Here is a 15,599-nt window from a genome sequence, read left to right on the forward strand (position 1 = left end):
TACATATGGCATGCTGCGGCCTTTGTCCGCTCAGCGAATACTGGGTGGAAACATCGACATGCAAAATTGCAAGGTCCCTTTCGTCGGTCAACGTACCTTCTGCAGGTTACTAAGCGAGAACTGTTGGTTTTGGTGGGGTGTTGACTGTGCCCACTGGGAATTTGTGCAGTACGTCTTAATACTTCTGCGGACTCCATTTGCAGCAGACCTCTGGGGGATAATCAGGTGGAACTATGTCAGCACTACCTTCTCAGCTGACTTTCTTTCGTAAATCCCAGGTTTAAACAGTACTTCATAATGGCTCCAGAGGAATTGTCAAGAGTGGAAATAAGCTGCTTGCCGAACTTCACAACGAGCCGACAGCACTTTTCTAACCTTATTTGATTGCGTACCGTTTCGGCATAATCGTTTTTTTTAGTGGTAACACAATGGACATTCATTAACTGTCTAAGTGAGCCACTTGGAGGCTGCCTTACCTAACCTAACCCCTACTAAAATTGGATGCTTAACACTTTTGTGAACATTTTAACCCTGTAAGTGCCATTCTTTCCAAATCGAGCCACATTGACCACCGGTGATTTAACACTTCCCTCAGGCTTAGAAATCATATTGTACATATCTTGTATTGGCCTTACAGTGTTAAAAAAAGAGTTGGCCACCTGGCAACAACTGGGAAGTTTTTCCTAAGTTTTGTAGTACTGCTTTTCCTTATATACATACATATATATGATTCGAAACTTACTATTCTGCAATCTCTTTGATGTTCGATTGTAAGAAATCAAAAGCGATCTCATAACCGATCGGATTCATGGAAACGGCGCTGAAAGCGCGTGCGCCATCCTGTTTCAATATGCCAGATGTTGGATTGAGGGTCATATTCAGATATCTGCAAACATATTAATATTCAACATTTTTAATAAAATACATATGTATAAGTATGCTATAACTTATAATTATTTTCCCCTTTCACTTACTTCGAGAGTAACCACGGCTTTGTAGTGCAACCCAATGAGGTCAGTATTTGCTCCTTTTCTGAGGCGCTTGTTGTGCGCTTATATTGCTTGTAGGCGAAGTACCACTCCTGGAAGGAACCTTCTGCTAGCGCTGTGCAATAAATGGTGGACTTGAGATTTGGCTTAATGCTATAAATAGAGAAAAAAATAGTATATGTACATATATGTGCATTTCACAAATAAATGTACTTACGGATTCAATTTGGCGTCACTCATCCATTCGCGATACTTCCGATGCGCTGCCATTGTGCAGCGATCATAGTTAAATCTGCATGCAAGGTTGGCAATGTTGGCGCGATGTTGCAACTGTATGTGCGATTCATTATCTGGTTCGTTCAACCCATAACGATCGAATGCAGGACGAACGATGAATTTCATAAATGCCTGCGGAGAGAAAGAACTAAGCAATTTACATTTCAATATAGAAACCCCATATTGCGGTACATACCCTAAAAGTTTCATATGCAGGTTCGCGATGCAGCATGAATATGAGGTAGTTGAGCCCGCCCTCCGACGCCTGCCACAGCAACTCGTCATCGGTGGCTGTAAAAATTTCCATTAAGAAGGTAAGCGGTATATCGTAGGTCAAGTATTCCGCACGTGCCAAGTGCAATGCATCATCCAATAGTTGCGCACGCGTTATACGTGGCAATGTTGTAAACTTCTTCTTCAACGCCAACCAAGAGGGCATATCATAATTAACACGGTAGTAGCCTTGACGATTTAAATTCACATACACAACATTATCCGAGTTATTATCGGTGGTGAAAGCTTCACTGATAATAATTTGCCGGTCGCTCTCCGACATCCAATGGGTGGGTATGTTATCGCCTTTGTGTAGCTCATCCGTTTCAAAGGTGATAGGTACAACCCAACGGCTATCGTCCGACATATTCTTCGACGGTAACATATAACGCTCTTGCGTCAGCACCAAGTCACCATCACGTCGCTCCACTGTGATAACTGGGTAACCCGGCTTCGTGATCCATGAATCCATAATAGTCTTAACGCGCAAATCGTCAGGTAAAGTTTTTCGCTCATGACCGTGTCGTGTCATGTATGCCCACAATTCATCGCGATCTGCATTGCCATAGGCGTATGTTTTCAGCAGATCTTGTGTTGCAGCGCGGAATGCTTCATCGCCTACAATCGAATTCAGCATACGCAACAGTATATTACCCTTCGAATATGTAATCGGATCGAAGATACGACGTATGTCATTTGTCGATTTCACATCGAAGGCAATGGAATGTGAACTATTGTCTGCATCTTGTAGCATAGCATCGGCAAACTCGAAAGTAGTGTAAGTGTCTAGAATTTGAAATTCCGGACGTATCGCATTCAACGCCAAGTAGCTCATGTAGCAGGCGAAGCCTTCCTTCAGCCAAAGATCATCCCACCATTTAGGTGTGACCAAATTGCCAAACCACTGATGGGCAAGCTCGTGTGCGACAACCTGTGCAACATGCTCCATATGCGCGGATGAGGATGCTCTATCGAGATCTTCTGGCACCAGCAATGCAGAATCTCTGAAAGTTTTTAGAAATTTAATAAAGCAAGGGGTGAACTTCCGACATATTAAATAATACATCTCTTAATTTAGTGAATATCTCTTTGAATGTTAGACTTTTAATTTGACGGCATTATTAGTTAATAGCCTAACTCGCCAATTAACTGACGGTTATTTTCTCAATTAAGCTTGTCAGCTATTGCTGCTTAATTAACTTAGCGTTGCATACCACATGAGATCCAATTAACATACATATCTTATTCAGCTGTTATTTAAGTAAACGTGCGGTGCTTCTTTATTGTCGCTATAACTGCTTAAACGATTTTTACCGATATCACACTAGCACGATAGTTGTTTCTCTTTCTCGCCAGCTGCCATCAGTTAGAAACACAGTGTGATGCTGATCCTTTCAACACAAAATAAGCAAGCCATCCTCTACCAGCACTAATGGCTACGGCAGCAGGGCTCGAGCCAAACTGGTACTAAAACTTTGAAAATGTTCCTAATTCGCAAACTCACCTGAACGTAATCAAACCCCAATTCTCCATAGCACTAAAGCCAAAATCCGGTATCGATACCATATCGATTTTCGACAACCGATTCTTTATGCCGAAGTATTCCTCGTAGAAAGGCAAGAACTTTCGCACCATGGAATAAGCATAATTAGTCATTTCAGTATTCTCGGGACGTGTCCAGATTTCGACGCGTGGTATTAAGTTTGCGTCCAAGTCAGAGTAATGAGATTTCACCAGATTCGAAACGACAAAGGCGAAGCTATAGATGGGCATTTTTGGGGAGGTTAAGAAATCGTCACGTGTGAAGCCGGGTCGATGGGTACTGAAAAAAAAAAACAAAATATTAAAAAAAAAAAATCAATGTACACACACACATACCTACATATACATGTACATACACATGTTTCTAAACAAAAAATTAACTTACGAGCTATGATAGACTGGCATGTTGGATAATGCCATGCCCAATTTATTATCGCGTATAATACTGATGGTAAAGTTGGCCTTCATGTCTGGTCGATCAAAGCAAGGAAAGGCGCGACGTGCGTCCACTGGCGAAAATTGCGTGCTGACCATCCATCTGCGCGAAACAAAAGGGGGAAAGTGAATATTAAATACAATCGTTTATCTTCGATATTTTCCCTTTCTACTTACTCTATCTTGTTGCTTTCCAAATTCGTGTAGCTTGTCCTGTACACACCCTGCAGCGTATCGGTTATTTGGCTGACAAAATCCATGCTCACTATCAATTTAACATTCCGCTCATCTTCAATGCCCTTATTGATGGCAACCACAAATGTTGAATTGTCCTCTCCATATTTACCATCGAAGTCCAATTCGATTTCATCGCTCGTGGTATCATTTTTAGGCGACCGTATAACGCGCACATTCGAAATGGAAATATTGTGCACATCGAGCGTAATCGGAAGTAAAATGGGGATGTTGGCATCGCGTTGTACCTCAATAGAAATACTGCCATTGCTGCTGGCGGTGAGTATATTGGGTTCTATGACGATGCTGAAATGAAGAAAATAAAAAAGAGTTGAACTACATATTCATGTCTAAGCTTATACATATGTATGTACATATGTGCAAATCTCACGAGTTGTATGTTTTTCGACAAAAACGCGCTTTTGGTCGAAAATTATGTTACGCCTATCTTAGAAAATGTATTATCTTCAGTTTTGTATAAAGAACAAGATTCAATAGTGAAATTGTATTCAAATGAAAAATTAAAGAAAATATAGTAAAAAAGTAAAAATAACTAGAGTCCGACCGATTAATCGGCATCGGCATTGGCTGGTATCGGCACAAAATTGAGCATCGCCATCGGCCTTTTTCGACGATTATTTGCCGATTATTTGAAATTTCTTTTCATATGTTCAGGTGAAGCGACAGACAACAGCCAACATAAAAAAACATTTGCAGACACTCACAAAAATTAGGTTTTTTTTTGGTTGAAGATGTTTCACGTTTTTTCCATACAAAAGTATTTTCGACAATTTTCTTTTATATAGAGGACACTACCAGTAAAAAAAAATTGCCAAAATTTAACGGAATTTTATAGAAGCTTAAAGCTTGCACTTCATTATACTACTACAAAACTGCATACCAAAATTCTGATAAAAAAGTTTCAAATTTTGGTGAAAACCAGCAGAATCTTTCTAATTTTTGTACAAAGTTTGAAATCTAAATTTATATGGTGTTTGTTGCACATATACCAGCTAGACTTTTATAAAAAAAAGTAATAATAAACATTAAATAACCAAAGACAAATGCCAGGATCAAAACCGGTCAAAACATCGCAATTCTTCAATTTTGTGGACCGCTATATGTATGTACGTACCTAGCATATAAGTTCTTATGCATTGAGTGCAACAGAGTGTATTTTAGTACAAAACGAAATGAAATTTTATGTTCCTAATTATTTCTTGCTTAGCACCATATAAAAAAGTGTTTCATGTAATGTATATAAATGTGATATATGTTTGTACATATATTTTTAACCAATTAATTCAATTAATTGTTTTATTTTGCTCTGTTAACTCGTTAAATTACCTGATTTTATGAATTAATACATTTATTTGTAATTTTTTATGGAACCGGCATCGGCATCGGCATCGGCCGATTCTTTCCCCATAAGCCTATTAATCGGCACCGGCATCGGTACCTGAAAAAAAAATTGGAATCGGTCGGATTCTAAAAATAACTACTCATACTGTAGTTGCATATGTAACGTATACGGCCCGTAACACCATGCGGAGTGATCTAACACGTTTACTTGCACGCCTTAAAGCTCAGTTAGTCTAGACTTAACTTAATTTAACTTACCATAAGAAATCATCAATGATTACTCAACACGTCAACTTAAGCCAGAAGCGAAAATATTTTGTTTTTGTATTTGTATTTTTCAGATCTTTGACAGTTAGCTGCCTAACAAAAATGCCATATCAAAAAAAATGCATGAAGAAAAAATTGGTTTGCAGGTTCTTAATTTGCTTACGGCAAGTTAAGTTTTAACTAACCGCCAACACAGTTTCTCATGCAACAGGTAGGCCAAAATTAGAAGTTAAGTTGAGTTGAGTGACTTAAATTAAGTCGACTAACTGAGCTTTTAACTTAAAAATCATATTATTTAAAAGTAATAAAATAATTTTGACTAGATTTCTCTAATTTTCTTTTGTTTATTTAATGTTAATATTTTTTTTTTTATAAAAGCTTAGCATTTTACCTAACCAGCGCCATATAAATCCAATTCTTATGTTTCCATTGTATGGATGATTTTAAATATTTTATGTTGTTTTAATTTTTATAACAAGCATCATAAAAGCGGCGTTGCACAGAAACATTACTGAAAATAAAGGTTAACATCCATAAAAATAATATGAAACAAAAGTTTATTAATTTCGGCACAAAAAAAAAACGATTTTATTGCAAACATGACACCTACTCCAGCGTTTAACTCGTAAATCAATATAGTCAATGACAGCTCATAAATGAGCAATTTTATTTTTGCATACCCATGCATTCAAATACATACATATTAGGGATGCCAAATATGCGGAAAATTGTGATCTCGGATTTTCGGGATATTTTTTAGGTGCCTAATCTTGGAATCATATTGAAATCTAACTTTTATGAATATGAGAGAAAAGTCTATAACTGAAAGTATTTAAACATACCATGAAATAAAACTATTTAAAATTTACGATAAACTTACTGTTTAAATCACATATTTATTAATACAGCAAAATTTTTAAGGGATACATTTTTTAAATTGTATTTTAAAAACTATGTGATTGAGGAACGCATACATCACAAATAACAATGTAAATACCAGGTACTTTTGAAAGTAATGATTTATAACAAAAAACTTAAAACAAAAATTTGCAAAACAAATTCTCTAAAAATGTTTGTTCTACTCCTTAAAAAATGGCGAATGGCGAATTTTTTGCAATTTTTTTCTAAATTTACTCGAAATTTTGAGGATGAACGGGTCAAACGGACCTCAGAATCAGAACCCCTTTTTTGTGCCGGTGTTTTTATTATTTCACTTAAAATGTGTACGTAAGAGCACCAAAGTATTTAAAGCGGAGTCTTCTAATCTTGACCTGAACTTATTACATACATTCTGATGGAAAACATTGTTCGGCCTCAACACTTTTATTACAAAATATTTGAACTTCTTTTACCTACCAGCACGTCGGATAAATTGTAAGTTTTTCGAATTGAGGAATTTGGGGTAGATTGATTTAAAAATTATGTAACTTTTCCCAAAATTTACATTAGCGGCGTTATGACTACATTAATTTAAATCTTCTACAAAAAAAGCTCAGGCTGCAATTTTAAAATTGTTGATTGTAGTAAAAATGGCACACTTGAAATTCATAAACAAGTTCTTACTATTAATTCGATATTTTATATTTGTTGGGATCCCGGGATTGGCATCCCTAATACATACATATACCATGCACCTATAAAAACGTACAAATAAACGATTTCTATTGGCAGTTTCATTTGAACACCCACGGCGGGGCATGTGATCATCGCCCAATGCAAGCAGCCAGCAGCCAGCAACACTTGAAGACGTCATAAAAATACATAGCAAACTGCATCGGCACCGACAAGCGGCACCATAGGCAATTAAATGTCAATTGCAGTAACAATAATCAACAATCCGTTATGAGCATTCAGTTAGCGTTTAATTAGCGCTGATGCACCGCCGTAACATGTAAATGCAAAGTTAAAGAAATTGTGGGTAATCAGTCATTTTAAAGGTGGAGTAATGTGTGCGTCTAATGCACAAATTACTTGAATTAAATATCTATTATATACATATATGCATTTATATGTATGTGTTCACTTCACGTTTGCGTAAAGAAGTGCAGGTCCGCTTCTACTTACATATAACCGGTCGCTGGGGCGCAGCTTCTTTATTCCATTTACGCTTTCATCTAATTAAATCAACAATCATTGCGCGCTGAGCAACAGACAATCAAGCGCAGTCAGTAAAGTGTCTGATTACCGCATTGGCGCGCGGCTGACATCTGTCAGCTTTGAATGGCAAAATGTTGGCGCTTGTATGCGCTTGGATGCGTAATTACATATACAATAACCAATGAGCAATTTGTGGAGAATGCAGTGGCCAGCAGCGTGCCGCGCACAAGTGTTGCGTGCGCTGAAAATTGATCGACACGCGGTTGTGTTTTTATTTTTGTCGCTCACTGTTGATTGCTTTTGCAGTGCAGCATCAGCGTTGCCGCTTTATAATTTTCGAGCGGAGTGAAAGGAGCTAAAAAGTGGAGTGTTTTTGGGGTTTCCGTAGTGTCAAAGTAAAAATGTTGGTCAAACTCATTTTTGTTATACACATACACATACACATACTGTGTGCATATATCTGCGTATATCTGCCCTTTTTAAATACTAAACATTTTTTGCAGTCTAAAATGTGTGTTTGTAATTTTTTTTTTACGGAATTACGGTTTGTGCTATAAAAACTATAAAAATCAAAGTTTCATTCTTTATACAAAATTATGGTATGTTCAATGAATTTTTATAAAAACTTTAAACTTTTTAAAGTATGCACCGTCATAGCCCATTAAATTTTACTATAATAATGTGCAGTGGCTAAAGATTCGCGTTCATTTTTAATATTAATAATATATGAGCGAAATTAATTTTATATAGAAGAAAGTTTATTTTATTTTTCGATGATCATATCATTGCCTTTTTATAATCAGGCAACATTGAATAAGGATTTTTCAACGTTTTATAAACAGTGAGTTAGGTATTTTCAAATTTTAATTTTTTTTTTTTGCAATTACGTATAAACCAGAGACTATAACGATTATATATAAGAAATAAAAATAAATATTGCTGTATAATTACACTGTGAGACAAGTGGTAGGGGTCAGTGATCGGGAAGTGTTCAAACTACCGGGGAAAGTTATATCGGTAAAAAAAGAAGTTATACGTGTCCCGGCGTTTCGCTTGATTATATAGAACAACGTTATATAAACAGATTAAAGGAATTGTAATTTTTAATTTTTTTTTAATTTGTTTGAGCAAAATCGGACTAATGGTTCTAGAGTTATGTCAAAAAAAAGACCACCAAAGGTGACAATTTCCCCTATATGATGGTTATATATATATCTCGATTCCTAGACGTGAACCAGCGAAACGCCGGGACACGTATAACTTGTTTTTGACCGATATAACATTTCCCGTTGGTTTCATCCCATCCCGATTTTGACTGTCGCATAGTGTTATTACCGAACAATAGGCAAGTTGTTTTCGTCTCCTGAGACGCGGGACGATTATTTTAAGATGGAGATTATTTTCATCTTCTCCTAATAACTATCTGGGACTTTTATTTTTTTTCGTCTCGCGGAACGTTTATTTCAAGACTGACATATATTATGAGACGTTAATAATTTCCATCTAAAAATTATCGTCCCGCGAGACAAACAAAAATATATTTCTCATAAATAATTATGATCCCAAATATTAGGATGTAAACTTAGTAGGGATATGGTCATTCATTTTAATTTCATAGTAAATTTTTAATTCTGATAATCTCAAAATCGTTTGTTTTGCAAGAGAGAGGAAGGCACGTAATGTTCGACTTAAAAAAGCAGTGAAACACTCCGATCGGAGTGAAAAAGGCAACGCTGTGCAGCTTAAAAAATTGTCTGCATCACCATCATCGATTTGCCGTGCTTGCATACATATGTTTGCTGTGTATGTACCTACAGCAACATAACCTGATCAACGATCAGCGCGCGTAAAATCAACACAATTGAGTGGCAATCGTTTTTCTTCTGCGCTTTGAAATAATTGATGTAAACCAGGAAATGCAACATTCTTCTTTTTCGTGCCACATATTATCATTCTATTTTTCGAAGTCTTTCATTGAACATTGATCACTCTTGTGGACTCGTGCGCATCTTGGCGGCACGATCACAGGCGGTAGGCCACAAGCGTAGAGAAAAACACGTACTAGCGTGGAAAAATGATTTGACCACTCGTTAGCATCAGTAAACAGCGAACTGACGGCAACTTCGACGCGCTGATCTAACCATCTGCGATCGCGATAGCAAGCGCATGCCGCGCGTCTAATGCGCTGCTCGATCTGCAGCAAAACGTCAACTCTCGTCTTTCCATTTAATTTTCATTGCTATTCTGGCGCTTTAATGTTCTGCAATTCAATTCACACCGGCTGCCGCGCGGCGTCGCGTGCATCTGTAAAATTAATAATGAAGCTCGTTTGTGTGTCAATTGTCTGAATGCATGCAACGCGTGTTTGTCGTCGAATATGTACAACTCTCACCGCTTTCGACACTGCAACAATGATTGCGCGCTGCAGCCACAACTGCCGATGTTGCTACTGTCTGTCGCCTCATGTCAAGCTGTTTGATATCTCGTTTTGTTCTGATGCAGCCGCTGCACAGTGGGAGAAATTGCCAATCTGGCGGCGCGTTGTTAATAACTTTGAAAAAAATAACCAATTTTAGGTGTAATATTTTTTGTATATTTTTTTGTATTTGTATGTTTTGAGGGATCAATAATATTAGAAAATACATGATTTTCGACAACCACAAAAACTTCTTTGTTGGTACTGGTTTACTGTGTCAAACTAAAAAAAAGGTGTGTTTTGACTCTGTCATTGTACCGAAAAACGCGAAAAATCAAAAAATTGCAAAAACAAAGAAAATCGGCAGGTTTCGAAAATTTAAAATTTCACAAAAATGCCGCCAAATAGACCATTTTCCTACTGTGCGCTGGTTTGTTGTCTGCGCTTTGTTTTACATTTAATGTTGTAACTCTTTTTTTTTTGTGTATGGCTGTGTTGTTGCGCATGTTGGCAACATTTCTCTCTTTTTTATCTTTACGCCCAGATCTACTTGCTGTGAAGTAATCCGCAGCGCTTTGTTGTTGCATTTCGAGTGACGGCTGTTGAGTTTACTTGTCGGGTTGGCGCTACCACATTTATCCCATTTATGTATATGGGCGTTTTATTTGTTCTAAAGAAAATGATTTGGGCATATGTATGTACATAAGACTGCATCACACCCCATACAAAAAAAAAATAAAAAATCGGTGCTGCTTTTCCATTGCAATTATAAAATTTATTATTATTATATTCTAAGACGCCCACCAAAATATTTCGGAAAATTTTTTTCAAAGAAACATCTTTAAGAAACTATTTTTATTCATAAAAAACTCCATTTTTGGAGGTGTTTTCAAATCGGTCCAGCTCACGTAAATCTTAATATTTTTCCGAAATATTTTGGTGGACGTCTTCAGATATAATAAATTTTGTAATCCCGACGGAAAACCCGCAACTTTTTTTGGTGATGCAGTCTAATGTACATACATGTCTATTGGGAACGTTAATCCCGGAATGCCGGGATCCCGATCTTTTCTGGCTCCCGAAAATCCAGGTATTCTTGGCAAATATCTAATCCCGGGAATTTCAGGATTTGTAATTTCCACTGATGGCAATAATAGAAACTCCCCTTCTTGACCAGTATTGGCTACATTTCTTTTTTTTATTTATTAATTAATATTTTTTTATAAATGTACGATACACAAAAATCAATATATTCGCGAAAAAATATAGTAAAATGGCGTTTTTAGTTTTTCACTCTGACGTCAGTAATTCAAAAATGATTTAAAAAATTCGGTGAAATGCTACAGATGTTTCCGCAAGTTTCAATTTTTTGGTGCATAAGGACTGGTAAATATTGAAAATGACCTTTTACAATTTTATCGTTGAAATTTCGCAATATTGGTTTTTGAAAAAAGCATATGTTAAGGACTTATATAAACTCGATAAAATCCTCGAATTTCGTGGTTCTAACTATATCAGCTTAAAAAACTACCTAATTGTCCTTGTGAATCCAAAAAATTGTAATTTTTTTAAATTCTAAAGGAATTTCTTTTTTCATTTGGTACCCATATTTTTATTCTACATTGCATTGAATTTTTAAATAATTTTTGGAATTAATCATATCTTTGAAATTGAAAAGTACTTTAAAATAAATCCCGACGTCAGAGAGAAAAATTAAAAACGCCACTTTAAATGAAAAAGTAGGTTTCAAAGGCATTTATATATTATTTGTTTTATGGTAGGAGAAATATAAACTTTTTTTCCCGATATAAGTTTTTGAAAAGTAATTAATATCTAAATTCCGGGATCCCGGGGTGGTGATAACGACATCCCGAAAATTCCGAGATCGTAAAAAGCAAAAAAATGAACATCCCTAATATCTATACATATTCTTATGTAAATATGAATAGCGGCGTACTCTTGCTTAATTCTTGTGTCATAATTCTTGTAGTTGTCATCAGCATTAGCATAAATGATGTAAGCTCATAGTGTTACCAATTCATTTATGTACATGATTCTTTTTATGCTTTACTAGAAGATTTGTAAAAAGATTCATATGGATGATAAGACTGTTTACTATTGCTGCAGAGATGTGGCAAAATGTGTTGTCAGATTTCACAAAACTGAAGGTGTACTTATGATAAGTAGGAAGAATCCGAATTTTCGTAATTCGTAACTCGTAGCTACGTTACGAAAAACGAAAAATCCATATGCTGCAACCCTTGCGGAAACATGTGCAGCATTGCCAGCTAACAGTTGTTTTTCGAAGGCAGCTATATGAAGAAAAACCCACTTCAAGTGCTTATTTTTAGTAAAATTATATCATTTTACATAAGGGGTATTCTCTGAGTCTTGCAAAGCCCTTGCACGGTGCACGGATTGCACGGTTTGCAAAGCTGGCCCATACAAAAACCGGTTTTTACCGTGCAATCCGTGCAATCTGTGCACCATGCAAGGGCTTTGCAAGACTCAGAGAATACCCCTATATTTTTAGATGGATTCTATTGCATTTGCAATTACAGCAGCGGAGTAAGAGCGTGCTATGGAAATAAATTCACAAAGATATGCGGAGGTATCGGGCATAGTAGCCATCGACGCATCAGCGTCAGCTTCTAGTTCTCCTATGCATTGGGAGCTGGTTCTCAACCCAGCTAATGCAATAACAGCTTCTTCCAAGCCATTGTAAACATGCACTTTGTTAGGTCCACCACCTGTTGCGCTTGCTTCTGCCTTCAGCCACGCTGAGGGATTATTACCCTTACTATGTAGAATTCACCTTTCTGTGCTACCGGAGATGAAGGGCTTCCGCATGTCAAAGGTATACAAAACATTTATTTTGCATATAACTCCGGCTACGCCATCCACAGTATTTTTATGCGGAACCCACATCGAAATTTACATAAAAATGCATAGTACAAACCGAATTTATTTATAAACTAGTACTCGAAAATTTTAAGCATTTATGCTAAATTAAAGTTTAATCCTTTGGTTACACGTGTGTGTTAAAGTTTTTAGATTCGGATTATGCATTTAGACACAACCGAAAATCTTTGTACAAATAACTAAACCAGACCCAAGTTTCTCGATAAGGGGCAACAAATATTCTTTTTGTTCGTTCATATAAAGCAGGGGATAACAATATACGTATATATGTATATGCGAAAGGAGAATTTATCTGTTTAAACCAGTTTCCTGCAAACTCACATCGATTTACATCTTTTATCTCACTTCCGACACAGAATTGTTTTCGTACAAATTTACTCGTTCGTTTTTAGGCATGCCATTGTTACGAATTTCGAAAGTTCGAAAATACGATTCGGATTGCAGCATACTATTTCTGCGAGAGTATGCGATTTGCCCTAACCTCAAAAAATATGACGGTTATTATGTGTTGCGGCCACACTAATCTAAAACTAATTTTGTATTGGCGAATGCGACTATGACCTATGTATCTTTCCGAACGCACTCCACTCCATGAACGAAAGACACAAGATCACGCGGGAAGGAAAGAACGAAAAAAGTTATTTTCTAGCTGCCGAAATCTCGACGCCATCTTTGTTGTAAGAAGTAAACAACGAAGAGAACGGAGAAAACCGCGAAATTGTTGAACGCATGAAAAATCATTTTTATTATGCAAATTCTTCTATAAATCATGTCGTTGTGTTAAATTATTCTTTATCTTTTGTGTACACACGTTGTCACAAGCGAAAATGAAGAAAATTGCAGTAAAAAGCCACCACCAAATTGTAAACAACGAAGAAATGTAAACAAACGGCTAATGTCAATATCGTTCAACTTTTTTCCTAAATGCGATTCTAACGGGCTAGTCTCCTGCCCGCGTGATCTTGTCTTTTTGGTTCATGACTCCACTCGACTGATGTTTGATGTCTAGCTTTGTCAGGAGAATTCGCGTAGGTAGAAAACATTTCGGGAAAACTCTGCCTTTTTCAGCAGACGCTCTGAGAGTTGGACATGATCGAGGAACCAAAAAGCGTAGAGCGCTATGCCCTGAAGATAACTAATACGCGGTCTAAGCTGAGACAGCGTCATTTGCCAAAGTATGGACAGATGTTGGCACAGGCAAGTTCTCTAGTTGGAAGTAAATCTGTAATAAGATAGATTATTTAGCATGAAGAGGCTGCCTTCACCCATCGTACCCAGTACCCAGTGGGTCCGTTTTAATACCAATTGAGAGATCGAATTCGAACCCGTCTGCTCACCTATAAGTAGAACCAGTTAGTTAGGTTCAGAAAGCGCGAGAATTCATGAATTCCTACATCACTTAGGTTGGCCAGACAAACAAACAGGTGGTGATGAAATGAGCGTTTTTCTCGTCCACAAAAGGGCAGGGAAGTGACGGAGTTTGTGGTGCAAACTCGACTTCGTCCACGTCGCCACGACTTCGGCAGATGTAATTGGCCGGAAAATTCATTCTGCTAGCATGCCTTCCCATTAAGCAATGGCCCGTAACAATACCGGTCACCAGCCTTAGTAAAGGGCGTTCTAACTGAATGAGTGCGCCGGATCTTTTCTTGACGAGGCTGGGCCAGATTTGTCGAGTCGTCCAACAAGTGAGTAGTTTCGACCATCTTTTAGCTTCCTACTCGACGAAGTTTGTCTTGAGCTACATCTTGCAGGTAGATAGCGGTATGGCCGCCACATGAGCAGATTTTACGTCGGATGCGGTGATTTCCTTCATCGTAAGCTCCTCCGCAGCACAGTTACTTTGGCCTGGCACCCAAACAATGTTGATAGTATACTTTGAAGCTAAATCGCTAAGGACTTTCTTATATTCTATCGCTGTTATCGGCGATGTTTGACAGCAATCAAGCAGAGAAGATTCGATAAGCCAGAGTGTAGCCTATGGCCGCGATTTTTGCTTAGAGAAACAAGAGTTCTAATGAGAGCTCCTTGAAGTATATCCAACTCCCTACTGGAATCGATACACTTTTCAAGCACGTATGCGAAATGTACGTACATATTATTCGATGTCCTTGGCCAACTTTATTTGCTAACAGAGTTCAAACTGTCCAAGCGTAATTGGCAAGAATAGTAAAGAAAGTTTGCAAAAAAAAAAAAACAAATATATCAAGTACAAAAACACAAAAAATCGCATATCTTTGGGGATTTTAGTACATTCTTTTATGCATATGTACATGTTACAATAACACAGAGATATGTACATATGTATCTAAAATTTTGACCTACATAGTTTTGCTATTGCGAGTAATGTAATTTCATTCATTATGGTTCATGTGTGCAACAGGAAATTTTTCATAATATCTCTTCGGTCAAATATGTTTACATATGTATGTATGTAAAAATCTATTAACTAATTTTTATAAAAACAATATTACGCGTACTCACTTGTAATGCAATGGCCTCCAACCATCGTGGAGCTGCAATTTCCGATCTACTGTTTTACTCTTATCCGATCCAAGGATATCATGCTCTGGTGGTATGCTGATGTCACCGACTGGCGCTATTGGAGAAATTGTACCATATTTTGTTATGGGACTAGACGTGAGTGGCTTCATGCCAAGCATGCTAGCTGTCGCAACTGGTGTGGCGTTATACTGTTGCGTATTCACATTGGACGACAGAGCCAGGGGTGAGGTATTTTTGTTTGAGTTACCATTCAAGCAGCTGAAAAGAAAAAAAGAAATTAG

The 15,599-nt window shown here is 37.2% G+C and overlaps 1 protein-coding gene across 2 annotated transcripts in view; it reads right to left on the bottom strand.

Moving 5' to 3' along the window:
• LOC118737849 (aminopeptidase N) overlaps positions 1-15,599 on the bottom strand; it is a 51,664-nt gene that overhangs the window by 2,455 nt on the left and 33,610 nt on the right. For both annotated transcript variants that reach the window (XM_036468639.1, XM_036468638.1), the window contains exons 3-10: positions 15,298-15,576; positions 3,693-4,055; positions 3,466-3,618; positions 3,043-3,360; positions 1,462-2,542; positions 1,207-1,397; positions 975-1,142; positions 743-886 (exon numbers count right to left, since the gene is read on the bottom strand). In XM_036468639.1, coding sequence (XP_036324532.1) covers positions 743-886; positions 975-1,142; positions 1,207-1,397; positions 1,462-2,542; positions 3,043-3,360; positions 3,466-3,618; positions 3,693-4,055; positions 15,298-15,576 — 2,697 coding nt within the window. The remainder of the gene's footprint in view (positions 1-742; positions 887-974; positions 1,143-1,206; positions 1,398-1,461; positions 2,543-3,042; positions 3,361-3,465; positions 3,619-3,692; positions 4,056-15,297; positions 15,577-15,599) is intronic.

This window comes from Rhagoletis pomonella, unplaced genomic scaffold (assembly GCF_013731165.1).
Source record: "Rhagoletis pomonella isolate Grant_MI unplaced genomic scaffold, Rhpom_1.0 Rhpom_scaffold_00004, whole genome shotgun sequence".
Lineage (NCBI taxonomy): Eukaryota > Metazoa > Arthropoda > Insecta > Diptera > Tephritidae > Rhagoletis > Rhagoletis pomonella.